A 19,057-nucleotide genomic window follows, 5' to 3' on the forward strand; every position below is an offset into this window, starting at 1 on the left:
GCAATGGTCAATTCTGAATTAGGGAAAACAGTTAGGGTCACTTTCAGCCTGCTAGATGAGGGCACAGTTAGAAAATACTATCTTTACTTGTAGACTGAACAATTTGATCTGGGACTGGAGACCAAACCAGCATAGAACCCAGAGATGTCACTATGGGGAGTAACTCTAGACTGGAGTCCTTTAAAAATGTCACAGGGAATTGTACGGAAACAAGCGCAAAGTTAACACACCTCAGTACAACATGGCACAAGCTTTGCATGACTTTAATTAGTGTAACTGGTATATCTTATAATGAACGTGGTTATGAGGACATCAAATATCCAATTGGCTGCACTTAAAGCTTCCCATTCTTTCCCCACCCGCCCCAAGTAAAAATGACCACCGTCCCAGACTGAGTGTTAGCTCTGCCATCTGTTGCCTTTTTTAAATAAAAGCAGCCTTACCGATTCATTCATTGCTAGAAAGCTAAAGGCAAAAGGTGAATCTGTGCAAATTATCATCCTAGCCTTCTGTGAATAAAGACGAATACACTAAGGTGGGGCTGTAATCCAGGGCAACTTGGAGGAAGGAGAATTGCTGAACAGCTAACCTTGCTGGAACTGGGAGATCTCGGAAGCTCCCTCAACACAAACAGTCCTTGCTGTTTTCTCTGGTATCTCATCAACCGGTTTTATTACTGATGCTATGGTTGTGACATCCCATCACATGACTTTGGCTGACGTTTTGTTCCCAGTAGGGCATGTGGGGGGCCTGGCATTAGAAATAGCCTGTTATATGGTAACTGCTTTTGATATGCCGGCAACGGGCTACTTAGATCAAAAGCTCTACGAGGCAGGGACCTCCATATTTGTGTCCGTGAAGCACAATGTCCATCAATTAGGTGATATGAAAACTACTGGGGAAAGACCTCTCGCTATTTAAAAAAAAAAAAAATCCCATTAGGAGATAGCATAGTGGCTCCCTTCTTCTAAAGACTCACAACCGAGACTAGGGATGAGATTTTTCATCCATTATGACCCACTTAATGTTCCCACCTGATCTAAGTAAATGGGAGCAGAATTAGTCCAATGTTGTGTTCCTTTGAATACCCTAAATCTGCTAATTCCCCAGTTCTTTCCAAAGAAGACTGGAGACTCTATTTTTTCTGAAGAAGTTGATGATGAACTTTTCAGAAATGTTTAGGCTTATGATGTGCTAACTTGTGGAGGTGGGAGGGACGGAGCAAAACACGTGGTCTTCCCTGAGCGGGTCACCTCTAGCCTTTGATCTTGAATTGTTTAGTTTCCTTGACACACTGAGACATTACATTGACGTTAGGTACATCCAAAGTAACTAAATGAAAGAGATTTAACACAAGGAACGGGGAAATAAAAAGCAGATCTAATCTTTGTGGGTGCCAAGAGATGGTAGGGAGTGTGGTCTAATGGGCAGAATCAAAGCGAAAGACTTGGTTTCTTTCTTGCTGTGCCATTCGTGACCATGGGCAACCTCTCGGTGTTTCCCCAACAGTAATGTGACAACACTTAGCGGTCTCCAAGGTGTTTGTGAGGCTTAATTAATGTTCATAAAGAACCACAAGATCCTTATTTGACAGATGCTATAGAAATACCATGTATTTTTAAGCAATCCATAATCTATACCTTTAGGATATTACAGTAGGAATCCCACGTAATGTACAGAGCAATAGTAATGGCCCCAACAAGGGTACCTTTCTATGATTTCTCATGTTGGACCAAATTCTGTTGGGGAAAGAGGCAAGCTTTTGAACTTTAAAGAGTTCTTCAGGCTTGGGAAAGGTACTTTGTATTTAGCTGAGGCACTAAGTGGAACAGATTGTTAAGCATAAGGAGTTAACACTTGCTGGTTTCTCATAGTCCTTTGTATTCATGCAGATCACATCTTTTGAGGCTGTCAAAGCAGTTTAGACCCTAAACCTCACAACAGCTCCTTAAAGTGATGCCAGGGAACTGCTTATCCCGATTTGACTGCGGGAGACTGGACTGACCGCATACATTCCAAGTGTTCACTAATTCAAGGTGCTGCTATGTGGGAGTGCCCAAGGTAAGCCACCCAAGTGCTCTGAGGCAGGGAATCTCTTTTTGTTCTGTGTCTATACAGTACAATGGGGCCCTGCTCCATGACTGGGGCTCCTTGCGCTCCTGCAGTACCAATAATTAATAGTTCGTGACTGGTTTTCAGACACGCTCTGTGTTCTCCGTATAGATGACTTTTATTCCCAACAGCAGGGCCCCTGCACAGGTGTCTCATCCAGTGCAATTAGCACCACTGTAGCAAAATGTCCCGCTGCACTCAAGCAGTTTCCTGTGCCTTCTATTTGACAAAGGGGAGTGACCACTGCAAAGTAAATTTCCCACCAAGCTTACGTTTTGGGAGTGCAGGTCTTGGTTTACCTGTCAAACTGGTAAAATGGAAATGCATGCCACCCACCACTGTAGCCTTGATGAGCTATTGCGTGTCAACCTAATGATGATGTGTTGGCTTTTTATAACAATCGAAAAACTACTCTGAAAAAGACAAGGGTTGGAGTTTCATAAGTTGGATCATGTGCTCCAAGGGGAACTGCTATGGTGTATTTAAACAAGCCAAGTCTGTTTTGATCTCCTCATAAATGAACCCATATGGCTTTGTTTACTGGTAGCAGCAGCAGGATTAGTAAGCACAAACTCTGGATTAAAAATACTGGATTGTTTTAGCAAATGACCTTACCAGATAGAAATATCTGTAAGAAAACAATTCAGTAAAGCAATATATGTAGCAGATGACGACACTTCTGTCTCACTGTATATTTGTTTCCTTACCATACTGGTGATCTGTCAGGTTTCTTTTATGTAATAAATAAACACACCCAGACTTGTTCACACAATTACAAAAGAAAAGGGAGAGAGAAATGATTGAATTGCTCTGAAAATTTGCTGCAGGGAAGAGCTATTAAACATTAAGTTGAGACTTTCAAAGCAAAGCACTCCAGGGGTTAATTTCAAAGAAAGGTGTGTGTAATTCCCACAGGCTTTTGAAAACCTCCACCACATCTTCTAATTTTGGGCCTAATTCTGCAATCTTTACCTCCTGTTAAATATTAGTGACTCATCCTAGCAGCCTAAACGAAGGGAAGGGCAGCAGAATGGGTTTCTCCTATTTGCAGTTTATTTTGGGTACAACCATATTCTTCACTAGCAGCAGTCAGATCCGAGGGAGTGGTGTTTTGAATACGAATGTTGCACTTCGTGGAATCTTACGTTGCCACGGTGCTGACAATGTATGGGTTCTCTCCTTCCCAAAAAGAAAGTTCCCAACCCCCTGCTGGCATTTCTGCCACATGCCTTCCTTGCAGCAGCAGCAGTGGTCACCCCTTCCTGTTTATCACTGATTTTCCACTTCAAGGTGTAACACGTCAGTGTGTAAACCTGCCACTCACCATGACACAGGCGGTGAATTTAACCTTCACCTGGCTTTATAATGATGACATTCTGAAAATGAGACACCCTGGCAAAGATGACCAACTATAAGAGCATCAGTTTCTGGCATGACCCTGCTGAGCTTCCCTTTTCTCTACTTCCCAGCCTCCTGGGTAATTTGTTTTGATCTTTTGGTAATAAACTGTAAAAGCCCTGTACTGCACTGCAGAGCTCTGACCAGACCCCCATCCGCTCTGAACAGACAGGGAAGATTAAAGAGGAATCAAAGGAACAGAAGCCATACAGATGAAAACCTTTCAGTGATTACTTCCCGTCCCCTCACTGAGATTTAATATAATTTCCTCCTTAAAAGCATAAACTCAAATTTATTGCGCTTGTGGAGTGACTGCCTTTGGTTTCGAGACCGTGACTGCAGTCTGTCAGCTTCAGTTTAGTCCCATTGCAGTTGTGATTCAGCATTTAGTCTTGTCTTAAAATTAGGATTCCCTTGTGAAACAGAGGAAGAAGCAGCAGGAAGAGAAGAAGCTGGCATGGAACTGGAACTGAATGCATACCAGGTGACTTGTTGTTGTTCTACTGTGTAAGCACTTATAAATAAGAACATTTATTTCTTGTCCCAATTAACTTTCCTTTGCTAAGAGTCGTCATAGAGAGGGTTGTTGTAGTTTCCCCAGGATCCGTAGTCATGATCATCCAACAGCCTTCCATACGAAGAATGTCTGGAAGGGCGAGAGGGAGGGGAAAAGACAAGTCTGGGATTATTTAGGAATGGTTTAGAAACACCCTATTCCAGTGCTATTCCTATTCAGTGCACAACCCTGTAGAAAGGATGCCCTCGCTCCTGCAGACATTGAAAAGCACCTACTGCTAAAACCCATCTTTGTAACCAGGCCCAGGGAACTTAATGTGTGAGAGGATAATTGGTGGTGTTTAGGTCCAGATTAATTTTAGGCTAGGGTTTTGATTCTGATTAGATGACAAGTAAATCACATCACAGCTCCAGGTGCCTAAAATCTTTAAAGATCAACTCTCTGGGACAGTGAGAAGTCTAACACTAGCTGTTTTTTGTAAAGCTGCTTCTTTGGTCCAGTTCAGGGACATGCTTAAAACACAGCCAGATCATGTCTATGCTATAGGAATGATCTGGGCTTCAGTGCTATCAGGGAACAATCCTGTCCCCTGACTGTGCACTGCAATACAATTGGGCCCTTTGATCAGTGAGTTTTTTATTTCAATTTGCAGTAGGCCCCATGCCTTCTAGTTTCTAATTCCTGTGGGTGATCGATGATTCTGTGTTGTGGTATGAATGCACTTGAGTGTAGTAGATGGTCTGTTGTTCCTCTGCAGGGAGTTAAAACCGTACTGCTTGTATATAGATATTAATGTTGCCTCTTGATCTAGAGTCAGGTCTGGTAGTGTACTGAGTGCTATGGATTTTTAATAGGGAGGTGTGTTAAGCTCTGAATATTTAGTGGTCTGTGGGCCGGATCTTAATTGTGTGAGAAGAGAATGAATGCATGTTTACCATACTTTTTGTCTCTCTTAGTGATCTGTGATGAAGCCAGTGCATGGGGTAGGAGAACAGGCTGAACACTGCAAGGAGTGAAAACTCATTCACCTTCCTAAATAAATTTGCTTTTTGACTCTGTTCCCATCCCTCTCCTGTTCGTTTTTTGTGAATATTCGAGCACATGAGATTCCTGTCAGAACATCTGTGGAAATAATGATTTTTTTTTTAATGAGACTAGTTGCAGAAAGCAAGTTCTTTGTGTCTGTATGTGTGTAAATATGCAGGCTTTTCACATGCTTTTATAATTTTGACATTGGGGCTTTGAACTCATCCCTCAGAGGCAGGAAAGGGCCTCTGCTCCTATTCAACACTGCTTGGGAGACATGGTTGTGGATGAGAGGTTGGCATGCAGCCCACTATTTGTATGTATGGAGGATGGGAAAGAACTTGCTTTCGCTGAATGTTTATTAAATGCTGGCTTGTTGATATTTGTATAGGATGGTGTGCATAGAATATCAGAGTTGGAAGGGCCCTCAGGAGGTCATCTAGTCCAACCCCCTGCTCAAAGCAGGACCAATCCCCAATTTTTGCCCCAGATCCCTAAATGGCTCCCTCAAGGATTGAACTCAACCCTGGGTTTAGCAGGCCAATGCTCAAACCACTGAGCTGTCCCTCCACTCCATACATGTGTAATATACAGTGGCCTTTGGGATCCTGCAGTTCTGTTGTTGGTATTTTAACAGAATGCGATTCGCCCTTGGCAAATTCCATGTCAACGTCATGCCAAAAATGCCCCTGGAATTTAATTCTGAAATACCTTAAATCTTCTAAAAATTTCTGCAATTGCACCTGAGATTTGAGAACCTTCCTAGAGACCCCAGTTCACGCTGTGCCCTACCTGAGCAGTAAAAACCTCTTTCAATTTCCAAAGCAGCGCGTTCTTGTTCAATGCAATCCACTCCCTTCTTCAGCCACACTTAAAAGTTATTCTAGTCAGCGAGAATGCCAGCTGAACACGTGACTTTCAGGAAATACTTGGCCAGGGAGGGCTGTGTCCGTGCAAACAAGACATTTATTTTTACAGCAAGACTAGCTGGCTGTTGTCTGCTTGATTTACTAATCTATTGATTTACTAATCTGCTTGATTTACCATCTATTTTCTAGTATCCCTCCACAACACCAGTGATAACTCTGCACAGGACTATTTTGGTTGTGCCCCAGCCTGACTGGCATGAATCACTATGAAGTAGTTGAAACAAAAAACCTTGCTTACCTCAGCCTCAAATTAAACCCAATTAAAGATGCTCCATGTAGGCTGCAGTGGTGTTCTTATTTTAAGGTCACAGATAGGGTATGAGTAAAGCTTGCTCGGGGGATAATTACTGTTTATGGTCACAACACATTGCACTGCTGGCTCTGGCATGTGAGTGACGCCTTTGTAATGAGAAAAATGCCAGCTTGTACCACTGAAAACTGTATAAAATGGGATTGCTACAGCGTCTCCTCCAACTCCCAGCCTCTTTGCACTCAGATAATAGCGCACCTTCGATTGCCCCCTAGGTGCACCAAGGGAGGCATGGGATGTGGTATCTCTCACTGTCGGCTAACCCAATAATGGCTGAATGCTAGTGGGTAGATGCTTGGTGACCCTGATAAAAGGAGCCAGGGCTCTTATTCCTGTGGCCAGGGGTCGACACCACCATTGGCACCCGCCGCTCCCTCGTCAAAAGGCTGAAATGCGCTTCAGTCCCTAGAGCTGGGCTCCCCGGGGTCTGAGGCACAGTGGCGGGCCAGCAGCACACGCAAGCTTGCATTGCCGCAGCCTGCCTCCTGCTGCTAGGGCTCGAGAGCAGAGCAGTCAGGCTTGGGCCTCTCCTGACGTGCAGTCCAGGCCGGATAGCAGCAGTGCCCCCAGCTCTGCTGTATTAGCATCAGCTGTTGCACTGAAGGGAGGAGACATGTCAGTCCCATCAGTGTGAATACAGTTGGAGAGGAGAATGTGCTCCAGCTTGTTCCAGTTACTGAGCTGCTTCCAGAGATGGTGTCCCTGGCCTCTGTTTGCCAGAAACGGGGAATGGGCGACAGGGGATGGATCACTTGATGAGGACCTGTTCTGTTCATTCCCCCTGGGGCACCTGGCACGGGCCACTGTCGGAAGACAGGACACGGGGCTAGATGGACCTTTGGTCAGACCCAGTGTGGCCGCTCTTATGTTCCGGGTAACCATCCTTTTACCAAGTGAATGCTTACCTGATCTTAAGGTATGCTGCCACCCCAAACACCAACAGCACCACCAGAATGACTGTCACCGTAATGGCTGCAATGCTTCCTGCAGGGGGAGAGGGGGAGGAGGAAGGAAAGGGCATAAACAGACCTTTCAGTGAGGTCATAATATATCAAAGCAATTACCCCTGTCCCCTTCCTGTTCACTTGTTTGCAGTGCACGGGTTAACACTATATGCTGGCCACATGTGGATCACCTCCTCATGTAGGGAATGCGGTATTTGCTGTCAACCCCAGATGCCTCATTGAGAAGGAACGCTGTTCATTCACTGCACATATGAGAGACTATGGCTAAGATCGGTCCTTGTTTGTAACTGAGGCCTGGATGTGAATGGGGACTTGCACTGTGGAATGATTCTGAAATGAGACTGCCCTTTAGCCTAAGCTCCCCCTCCCTTCCCAAGCTGTCTGTTCCCAGGGCAGGGTCTATTCCAGGGGTTCTCAAACTGGGGGTCAGGACCCCTCAGGGGTTTGCGAGGTTATTACATGGAGGGGTGGCAAGCTGTCAGCCTCAATCCCCAAACCCCGCTTTGCCTCCAGCATTTATAATGGTGTTAAATTATATTTTAAAATATGACAGGTTTCAGAGTAACAGCCGTGTTAGTCTGTATTCGCAAAAAGAAAAGGAGGACTTGTGGCACCTTAGAGACTCAGTATGCATCCGATGAAGTGAGCTGTAGCTCACAAAAGCTCATGCTCAAATAAATTGGTTAGTCTCTAAGGTGCCACAAGTCCTCCTTTTCTTTTTAAAATATGAATTTATAAGGGGGGAGGGGCGCACGCAGAGGCCTGCTGTGTGAAAGGAGTCACCAGTACAAACGTTTGAGAATCACTGTTCTATTCCTCTCCTTTACATACAGTAACTTTTACCTGCAGACATCAGGCAAAGTGACCAAACCAGGAACCTGAGTCTCTCTGGTTTTCACTGATGTCAATCAGGAATGCCCCTGCCGAAGTCAATAGAGCCTCACTGACACAAGCCTGCATGATGGGAATGGGGCCCTAAGGCTAGATTTTTCTAAAGAGTTTGGTGCCCATTTAGGCACCAAAATAAGTGGCCAGAATTTCAAAAAGGGCAGGCTAGGTGCTCAGCTCATAGTGGCACAATAGAAGCTGCTGGATGCTGTGGACTTTAGAAAATCTGGTGCTTAATTAGGCATCGAAATGAGAGCTGAGTGCTTGGAAAATGAGGTCCCAAGTGTCAGGGTTGGGCCCTTGAAAATTTCTCTCTAGTTGTCTAGTTACATCCCATCCAGGCTTACTGCTTTTCTCCTGGGCTGGGCTCATGTTGCTCTGTTCCTCTTGCGTGCGAGTGTTACTAGGTACACGCAGCGGGGTTAGGAGTGGTTGAAGGCTTCCCTGCTGAAGGAGGAAGCGGTGGTGCAGCTCTGGCAGGAGCAAAAAGAAAAGGAGTACTTGTGGCACCTTAGAGACTAACCAATTTATTAGAGCATAAGCTTTCGTGAGCTACAGCTCACTTCATCAGATGCATATCGTGGAAACTAAGCTTTTGTGAGCTACAGCTCACTTCATCAGATGCATATCGTGGAAACTACAGTTTCCACGATATGCATCTGATGAAGTGAGCTGTAGCTCACGAAAGCTTATGCTCTAATAAATTGGTTAGTCTCTAAGGTGCCACAAGTACTCCTTTTCTTTTTGCGAATACAGACTAACACGGCTGTTACTCTGAAATCTGGCAGGAGCGTACATGACGCCTTTTAATGGCTCAGTTAAAATCTCCTGGGGGCGTTTTCACAAGAAGTGAATAAGCAGGTTTATGGATGGATGAGCCGAGCCTGGGTCCCTGACAATGTAGAGTCGCTGTTTAGGAGCTGCCCTCAGAACTGACCTCATTTAAATTCCCAGGGGGACAAAGAGGGGAAAAGTTTTCAACACTCCTTCAAGTTACAGGTTTATTTGTAAGTAATGAGCTTCTGAGCCAAGTGGTTCTGCAGCCTCTAATAAGGTATTCAATGGGCTACAGGCTGCGGGGGCTTCCTGACAGTTATTCAATGGTGCCTGTTAATTGGCTTCACCTTGCAGCCCCTCCACCTTAGACTGCAATGCTAATGCCCTACTGATTCCATTCTGCAGCCTGCGGACAAAAGGGTTTCCCCTCAGCATTGCTATTAGCTTAAGAAGACTGCCAGGGCCAAACGTCAAACAAAATCTTCCCTTGCTCACTTTATGCTCTCATCTGCTTGGTATGATAACATAGGGGTGGGGGAATGATAACATGGGGGAGGGGAAAATACTTGCAATCTTTATATTTCCCTTTGCAGCAGGGAGATATTTGATACGAGTTGGGCAGCTTTATATTTTTGTAACCGTGATGCTCTGGTAAAGGCAGCAGAATGGATTTGGATAAAATAAACACCGCAAACACTGGAAGCGTGTGTGTTCTGAAATACCGACCCTGCAACGCGCAGGTCACAGTCTGGCAGACAATGAAAATATGGTAAATGGTTTTCTTTTTTTACCACCTTTAAAATAAATCCCAAGTGACAGACTCATGACTTCCTACCCCCAACCTGAACCATCCCAAAACAATCCACAAAAGCATACAGTCCTCTGCGCAAGCAGTAATTACTTCAGAGGGAAATGGTTTTGCAAAAACACTGTTCAGTGCTTATATAGCAGTTTAGATAAAACTTTAAGAGCTCAGAAGGGTACCCCCAAAATACAGTTTTTTATAAAAAAAAATCTCAAAAATTAGGGCCAAGATTTTCAGAAGCCACTGGTGACTGTGGGTGCCCAGCGTGAGACACGCGGAAGGGCCTGATTTTCAAAGGGCAAGAGATCAGCACTATTTGTGAGGTGCCGAAAATTGAGCAGCCAGACTCCCTAGCTACTCTGAAAAATTTTGGACAAAATATCTAGCAAATAGGTGACTTCTGCAGACCTGTTAAGATTTCTGCCACAGCTCCTCACATCTGCTAGCCCCTGCTAGGTCTCCTCTCCACTTCCCATTCTCCCTGACAAAGTTTCTTCTCTGCTCTGTTTTTCTTTAGGAATTCCTCTCTTCTCCCTTACATGGCTCCTCTGTCCCCCCTTCTCACTGCTGGGGACAAAGATTCCTCCTCTGAGAAAGATGGAGGAAGTGTCCGGCTCCAGGTGTGGATGGGCAGAGGGTTCAGCTGAGGCAGGCAGAACTTGGGAAATGTGGAAGTGGCCATGCCAATGCCCATGACACCATGGTTAGCTGGGTGTCCTCTTTTGTATGCTAAAAGAATGAACTTTTACCTACTACTGCTAAGGACAGCCAGGGCTTCCTTCTGCAACAAGTTGCCCATCTTACTTCAGCCTCTTAACTACATTCACACAGCACATTTGAAACTGTAGACTTTATCGTTGTCCTAGGTTATTTTAAATAACCCCTCTGCCCCCATTGTCATTTTGTGGCAATGCTGCTACTCTGTTTTACCGGGATAGTAACACTTATTTTTCCCCCTCTTCCCACATAATGGGCACACACCCACTGCCAACTGCGACCCAGCAGCAGCAGCCAAGATCCATTTCTGGGTGTATCTCATTCAGCCACCTTGGCTTTCCAGCACCACGCAATGTCTGTGTGTAGAGGAGAGATCACTCGTCCCTTCTGGTGTACGGCACCTCTGTCCACACTCTTAGCCCCAAAGGACACCAGCTGCAAAAGTGTTTAATGGCAGTGTCTGAATATATTTTTCTGACGACACAGGAGGAAAATCAACTCTGAAACATGGCTCCAGGTCCTATGGTTCTAGGATCTTGAGACTCTCCTACAGAAAAAACGAAGACTGCTCTCTCACTGGAAGAGACTTCTCATGCTCTTCTCTGTAAATCAACGCCTTCCAACTTGGGGGGCTGCAGAGAGACTGAGTGGACACCCGGGTCCACAAAGCCAGCGTAACTGGCAAGTCTCATGCTGCTAGTCTGTGTGCTCTATATTCAAGGGGAGCCACAATTAGCTGATGCAGTTAAGAGGAGAAGATACTGGACTTCTGCATGGGGAAAGAAAAGTCTGAGAATTCCTCCTGTTAACTCATTGTAGCTCCTCTTAACCATGGAGACAGAAAATACTTAGTCACAGCAGCGTGGGACTCGGCAGGCACTCAGATTTGGCTGGGGAAAACGACGGGCTGAGGAATGAATGTTGGCTTTAACCTTTGAAACTATTGCGATTTGTATGTAACCATCCCACCAAAAATTCAGGTGGCTGATTCACGGTGTCTCTCCCCCTGTACTGAGGAGACATGGGGGCGTAGGGGAGGATGGGTCGGAATGTCTGCTAGCAATGTGGAGGAAGCACGTGCAGTGGCTTGTGCTGGTACTAAGCATGCTGGTCTGGGACCCAGACTGTCTGTCTGTGAGTTTGTCTTGCAAAACCAGCAGAACTTGCATCCATTACTTTAAATCCCCTCCCAATAGCCTATTTTGTTCCCCCCAAAACAAATCCATTAAAATAAAAATAGACCCTTTCTACCCAAAAATAGCTTTTATGCAACATAAAGATGCAGCCTAATATTACTTTGATCTACATTGCATGTAGGAAGTGGTTTTATACTGCCCCTTCAAATGTACCCATAATGCTGTCAACCTATACCATAAAATATACTGGAGATCAAAGACTGGGCCAGAGCAATCATAACTTCTTATTTTACTTTACAGGGCTTGATGATCCAGCCTTAATGTGCTGTTAACTCTACATTTTGGCTTTTAGGCAGAGATCTCTCCCACTTGTTCTGCTTAATGAGGGGAAAGAAAAGTTAATGACTAAAGGAATGCGATGAAATGAAATGAAATGAAACATCTAGAGTCTGTTTTTTTTTTTTAATTAAATATGAGTTGGGACTAAATGGTACGAACTCAACCCCTGAACTTTGGGGACTTTTGCATCCAGATCCATATTCCAGTTATGCCTCCATCTCTTCTTTCTTTATACAGTTGGGATGGTTCACAACACACCTACTAATCTCTAGTCTCAATGAATAAGCTCCTTGGTGCTGTAACGCAGGAGAGTGCTGAATTATGCATTTGAGCACTCTACAAATGAGATGCTGTTTATTGGTGTCTTTAGAGCACCACTATTTCCGTGCCCTCTCTTAAAAGGGTCACTTTGTATCACAACTCACAATCATCCCTGTAGCTGATGTTTAATGCTATGGAATATGCTGCAGAGACTAAATTTAATCAGAAGAAAAAATACACACTAATACATCACAGCACTGTAGGACTCCCCCAGATTTCAGGGTGATGGGGACTGATTTTTCTCTAGAGGTATCACCTGCATGGACACTGTATTTTACTTAAAATGCAAGGGAGCAGGAGAGAATTCAGTTTGGCAGACGTGCCTTTATTTTGTTGTTTTTCCCATTGGTAACTGGTCAAAGTGAATGATCCTGACTCCAGCTCCTTGAACTATGATGGCTCCAGCCCTTGGAATAGGCCACCCCACCGGCAATGAGATTGGAGGGGAAAATGCCACCAAACAAGTTTGAAAGATTGTATGAAGCTTGCTGTAGCCTCAGTTTTAAAATGTCTCACTCTGTACATCAAGTTACTGGATTAAACAGCATGCTGGGTATGGAGAGGACAGGAAAGAATCGGTCTGAAATGAGTAAGGTAGCCCATAATGAAGGACATTGAGATAATATCCTGATCGTGGGAATCCACATTGATTCACACCATCCTCAGTCTATTCTCACACTAGCCCTTCATAGGGCAACTTGCCATGCTGACATCATCATATGTGGTGTATATACGTGTACACGCAAAGCACCTTTGACCAATTTTAAAGATAATGGATTAGTAGGTGATTATATCTGACCTTCCAAACATCTAAGATGCCATTAAAAGCCTGTGCCAGAATGTTGTCATGTTATTTCCTCCATAAATGGGGAATTTCCCTTCACCTGTCTTGAGCTCTGGCATTGACTCTATTTAATCTTAAACCAGTGATTTGTTTAAGGTCCAATACCTCATCCATCACTATGAGAAGAAGTTGTATGCCATTAGAAAGCCATGAATTCTTCAATTTCTCTAGTAGGATAGGGTACTTATCTAACCATGGCAGGTTGAGATTTCAAACCTTAAAACTGTGTGTAGAAAAGCTATTGGATAACTCTCAGAAAGGTTTCTAAGTTCACTGGCCGCGGGGAAAAGGAAAAGTGTCTTTTCTCAATAGAAAATGTGATATCTATGGTCAGCAGATATGTTGTGGTCAACTAGTCTAGAGTGTAGGAAGTGAAATTCTTATTAAAACTTAGAGTTTGGTGTCAGACCTGTCAGAATATACACAGTCACTGTTAAAACATCTTTCTATGAAGGGATCACAGGTGTAGAAGAGATTCATAATAAGGCTATACCATGTGATGTACATAAAACACAGAGCCGTAGCTCCTGAGTAACTTTGTTAATATTACAAGTAACCTGAAAGCCCTTCCAATGCATAGATGGGAGTGCTCTTTTTCTCACCCCTTTGCCTCCCCCCTCAATACTCCCCCCCAAATAACAGGAGAAATGAAGCACTAAAGGTGACAGCATAAATAACGCACATACTAAATCATCTGCCTCACCTGAACTTAAAGCCCGCTGGACCTCTTCCATGGTTACTCCTATGGAGAAAGTGGTGCTCTCAGGGGAGGTGGCCTCTGCGACAGACTTGGTTGCCAAAGTTACTTGAGATGTTTGTCTGATCGCTGGGCCTGATGAGAGGGACTCTGTGGGCGTCTTTTTAGTAGGGGCATCCTCTGTAGCAGGTGCTGCCGTGGATGCATTTGGCAGCTGGATTGTGTTTTGATTTGTAATGGTGGTCTGTGTGGAAGAACCTGCCGATGACGATGAAGACGAGGTATTAGTTAGGTGAGAGAAGGTCGTTGCTGGGGTGGCTGTATCTGGAGCTGTTGTGGAAGGGGTGGCTGTATCTGTTGTATTTGTCAGGATGGCAACTGAAGTCCTGGAGATGTGTTCTGTGGCTGTTGATTCTGACCCAGTGGTTGATGACCGTGATGGGCTGGTGGCTGAAACATCTGCTCTTTCTGTATATGAGGCAAGATGTTTCGTGGCAGCTGACAACTCTTTTGTGGTGCCTAAGGAGATTATGGTGTTGCCCTGTTCTGCTGGTCTTGAGGTGACTTTGTCTCTTGAAGTGGTCGCTGTTGCTGCTGATGCTGATTGTAGCTTGTCTGCTGTTGTGCTAGCAGCAGGGGCGACGGGGACAGTGGTTTGAGTTGATTCTGACGTAATGGTATTTCTCTCAGAAGGACTAAGAGAGGATGTAAACTCTGAATGTGCAGAGTGAAGACTCAATCCTGAGGAGAAGACACACACATGTTAACAATGGAAAATCGTTGTGACAAGCTGCAGTCGTGATAAGAGCACATAGCGAAGGGCTTGGAATGAATGGCCAGTCAGTTACAGTTTTACTACACTCATCCTTGAAAGGGATGTTTGCCTGAAGTAAGGAGGATTTCAGTTACCACTGAAATAGATGGTACAAATGAAAAATCATGTTGTAAAAGAAAGAAACTGTTTGTTTGTTTGTTTGCCTCCCACTACATTTATATCCAATTGGGGGCACTTCTTGTTTCCCTGCTTTAATTTTGAAATTTGAACCAGCTCTGAGTTTCAGATAATAGTTCAAGGGATCCAAGAGAGTTGTTATTGACAGCCATTAAACAGGGTGTTGTCCTACTGTGAAAGGACCCTTATGAGACAGTCTTTAACATACAGAAAACTACCCTGGATATCACTCATGTGAACAAAGTTCTCTTCCCAAAGCTACTGCTCAGTGCCATGTTACTGGCCTGCTACCAACCGTGTTTGAGTTATATTACAGCCTGTTTTCTCTTCTGACCAGCAGCTAAAGGATTATTAGTACACACCATGCCAAACACCATTTTCCATCGTTAGGGAAAGTACTAGCAAATCTAGGGAGTCTTACCATGTCTTCTATAACTGTATTGAAAACAGCCTGGCCCCAGGTACGCTAGCAGCCAGCAGTTGAGGCCAGTGGGGACCTCTTGTTGATAGTCACTAACAATGCGTCATTTTCCTGGTGTAGACAGGCCCCAAGAGGAGAGCCCTTGATCCTAAGCTAGATCCTGAGCCATTGCAAGGTGCTGGCTGGCATTGTAGCCAAGACTGACAAAGCAGCAGCTGTGTTTGATGGCATGAGAGAGCGAAGTATTTTGATGATTTTGCCTCTGTTTTTATTCTGAGACCATCTTCCACCAGGATGTCTATGCATCCTGCTTTCCACAGTTGTTAACCATCCTTAGGCAAGCAGCTCTTTTACATGAACCATAGTTGTATAATTAGGATTTGATTTTTATTGGTAAAGGTCAGTAAGCCATTTCACAGTACACAGACAACCTGATGAAACCACATTTCCGCTACTCAGAATTTACAGATAGGCAAAGCGAGAAGCCTGTATCACCACTGCTGTTAGTGCACCAGCTTGAGCATTACAGTTTGATTTACTTTGGAGATTTTGACATAGGAAGTTGCCAGTTGAACGGTTATCAAGCTTTAACGTTTTGAATCTCAGCATCTACTGTCATTAAATAATTGTCTGATCCCGCCCCCCCCCCCCCGGTAATTTCCCACACCTGTGAACATTTAAATCTATAATAAAAAAATACTTAAAGATAAACATTAACAAAATAAATATTCTGCCAAGCCTAGTATATGCTAGTAAACTTAGACCAATGTTAACTAAGTTACATGAACAAGAAATAACTCATTCCAAGTGTAGGATAAAAATATTGTGATGATAATAAGAATGCTATCGCCATGTTGAATCTATTCTCTCTGGAACACAGTCACTTAAACTCAGTCCGGCAAAATCAGAGGGCAGCAAATTATCAGTTGAAATATTTCCTTCTGTTTAAGGTCTGAAAATAGAGACATCGTCCCCTGCTGCTTGCATTGTCTGCCCACTGCAGGTGAAGATGGAGAGTTAGTTAAACTGAATGTTATCACTTAATTTGATTTTCTCCACTGGAACGCAGAAGGTACGTCTACCCAGCAAAAAGAGCCCCATGGCAGCGAGCTTCACAGCTCGGGTCAACTGATTATAAAGCAAAACAGAAAAGTCCTGTATTGCATTTTGCCAACAGTGCAATATTTAGCCTCCTGCTCGGTATACCAGGAGCACTACACTACATGCAAACTCACCCATTCACTCATCTGCACACTGAAGAAATATTAACATTCATTTCTAAAATCTGCATGTACTCAATTCCAGCACTCCCATATTACTTTGATCTACAATGGCCTTTCACTGAAGCTCTGTAGCCTTTGACCTGTTCTTCACTGGCTTAAGCACAGGATGGATGCATTGTCACTGCAATAGATAAGCAAACCACACAAAGTACTGCACCCAAATACTTGACACATCTTGTCAACCTGAATTCCAGCATTAGCCATGGGTTTAACGCATCTACCTTACAATGCTGGCTTGTTTCTGATTGCATCAAGCCAGAATTACACACAAATCCAGATGGTGTTTATGTATGCTGGATTGGCAGACTTTTTGTTTGTATCTGTGAGAGCACACCTATTAAAAAGGATAGTGCTGTCTCCATTTTGGGACTGCATGGTCAAAAGCACCAGGTGTCAGGAAAGTTATGACCTCTGTAGGACTTCCCTCCATACTAGCTGCAAAGTCTCTGGGGGACGTAACCGGTATAGGAGCTACACTGAAAAATATTTAAGAGGGCTACACTGGCTGTTACACCATGGTAAGCTTGAAGCTATCAATAACGCTGCAGGAAGTCTCTTTGTACTTAAGAATGAAGAGTATAAAAATATTGCTCGGGCATGTAGGAATGATATCAGGAGGGCCAAATCGCATCTGGAGCTGCAGCTAGCCAGAGATGTCAAGAGTAACAAGAAGGGTTTCTTCAGGTATGTTGGCAACAAGAAGAAAGCCAAGGAAAGTGTAGGCCCCTTACTGAATGAGGGAGGCAACCTAGTGACAGAGGATGTGGAAAAAGCTAATGTACTCTATGCTTTTTTTGCCTCTGTTTTCACTAACAAGGTCAGCACCCAGACTGCTGCGCTGGGCATCACAAAATGGGGAAGAGATGGCCAGCCCTCTGTGGAGATAGAGGCGGTTAGGGACTATTTAGAAAAGCTGGACATGCACAAGTCCATGGGGCCGGACGAGTTGCATCCGAGAGTGCTGAAGGAATTGGCGGCTGTGATTGCAGAGCCATTGGCCATTATCTTTGAAAACTCGTGGCGAACCGGGGAAGTCCCGGATGACTGGAAAAAGGCTAATGTAGTGCCAATCTTTAAAAAAGGGAAGAAGGAGGATCCTGGGAACTACAGGCCAGTCAGCCTCACCTCAGTCCCTGGAAAAATCATGGAGCAGGTCCTCAAAGAATCAATCCTGAAGCACTTACATGAGAGGAAAGTGATCAGGAACAGCCAGCATGGATTCACCAAGGGAAGGTCATGCCTGACTAATCTAATCGCCTTTTATGATGAGATTATTGGTTCTGTGGATGAAGGGAAAGCAGTGGATGTATTGTTTCTTGACTTTAGCAAAGCTTTTGACACAGTCTCCCACAGTATTCTTGTCAGCAAGTTAAGGAAGTATGGGCTGGATGAATGCCCTATAAGGTGGGTAGAAAGCTGGCTAGATTGTCGGGCTCAACGGGTAGTGATCAATGGCTCCATGTCTACTTGGCAGCCGGTATCAAGTGGAGTGCCCCAAGGGTCGGTCCTGGGGCCGGTTTTGTTCAATATCTTCATAAATGATCTGGAGGATGGTATGGATTGCACTCTCAGCAAATTTGCGGATGATACTAAACTGGGAGGAGTGGTAGATACGCTGGAGGGGAGGGATAGGATACAGAAGGACCTAGACAAATTGGAGGATTGGGCCAAAAGAAATCTGATGAGGTTCAATAAGGATAAGTGCAGGGTCCTGCACTTAGGACGGAAGAACCCAATGCACAGCTACAGACTAGGGACCGAATGGCTAGGCAGCAGTTCTGCGGAAAAGGACCTAGGGGTGACAGTGGACGAGAAGCTGGATATGAGTCAGCAGTGTGCCCTTGTTGCCAAGAAGGCCAATGGCATTTGGGGATGTATAAGTAGGGGCATAGCCAGCAGATCGAGGGACGTGATCGTTCCCCTCTATTCGACATTGGTGAGGCCTCATCTGGAGTACTGTGTCCAGTTTTGGGCCCCACACTACAAGAAGGATGTGGATAAATTGGAGAGAGTCCAGCGAAGGGCAACAAAAATGATTAGGGGTCTGGAACACATGACTTATGAGGAGAGGCTGAGGGAGCTGGGATTGTTTAGCCTGCAGAAGAGAAGAATGAGGGGGGATTTGATAGCTGCTTTCAACTACCTGAAAGGGGGTTCCAAAGAGGATGGCTCTAGACTGTTCTCAATGGTAGCAGATGACAGAATGAGGAGTAATGGTCTCAAGTTGCAGTGGGGGAGGTTTAGATTGGATATTAGGAAAAACTTTTTCACTAAGAGGGTGGTGAAACACTGGAATGCGTTACCTAGGGAGGTGGTAGAATCTCCTTCCTTAGAGGTTTTTAAGGTCAGGCTTGACAAAGCCCTGGCTGGGATGATTTAACTGGGAATTGGTCCTGCTTCGAGCAGGGGGTTGGACTAGATGACCTTCTGGGGTCCCTTCCAACCCTGATATTCTATGAATGCACAGACTTGGGGAAATAAATTGGCTCATTCCTGGTGTGCCTCAGAAATGATTAAAACACAAAGTTACAGTTTCTAGAACATCTAATTTACCAACACCCCCTCCTTCAGTCTCTCTGGCCAGCAGCTTCCTTCAGCAAATAGCATTTCAGCACCTGTG

General features: G+C 44.6%; 1 protein-coding gene across 1 annotated transcript in view; it reads right to left on the reverse strand.

The window, feature by feature from the left end:
- Window positions 1–434: 434 nt before the first annotated feature.
- Window positions 435–19,057, reverse strand: part of PARM1 (prostate androgen-regulated mucin-like protein 1) — a 53,954-nt gene continuing 35,331 nt past the window's right edge. The window contains exons 2-4 of the mRNA XM_073340360.2: window positions 13,788–14,522; window positions 7,198–7,276; window positions 435–4,156 (exon numbers count right to left, since the gene is read on the reverse strand). Of these exons, the coding sequence (XP_073196461.1) occupies window positions 4,072–4,156; window positions 7,198–7,276; window positions 13,788–14,522 (899 nt within the window). The 3' untranslated portion in view covers window positions 435–4,071. The remainder of the gene's footprint in view (window positions 4,157–7,197; window positions 7,277–13,787; window positions 14,523–19,057) is intronic.

Source organism: Lepidochelys kempii, chromosome 4 (assembly GCF_965140285.1).
Source record: "Lepidochelys kempii isolate rLepKem1 chromosome 4, rLepKem1.hap1, whole genome shotgun sequence".
In the NCBI taxonomy this organism is placed as follows: Eukaryota; Metazoa; Chordata; order Testudines; family Cheloniidae; genus Lepidochelys; species Lepidochelys kempii.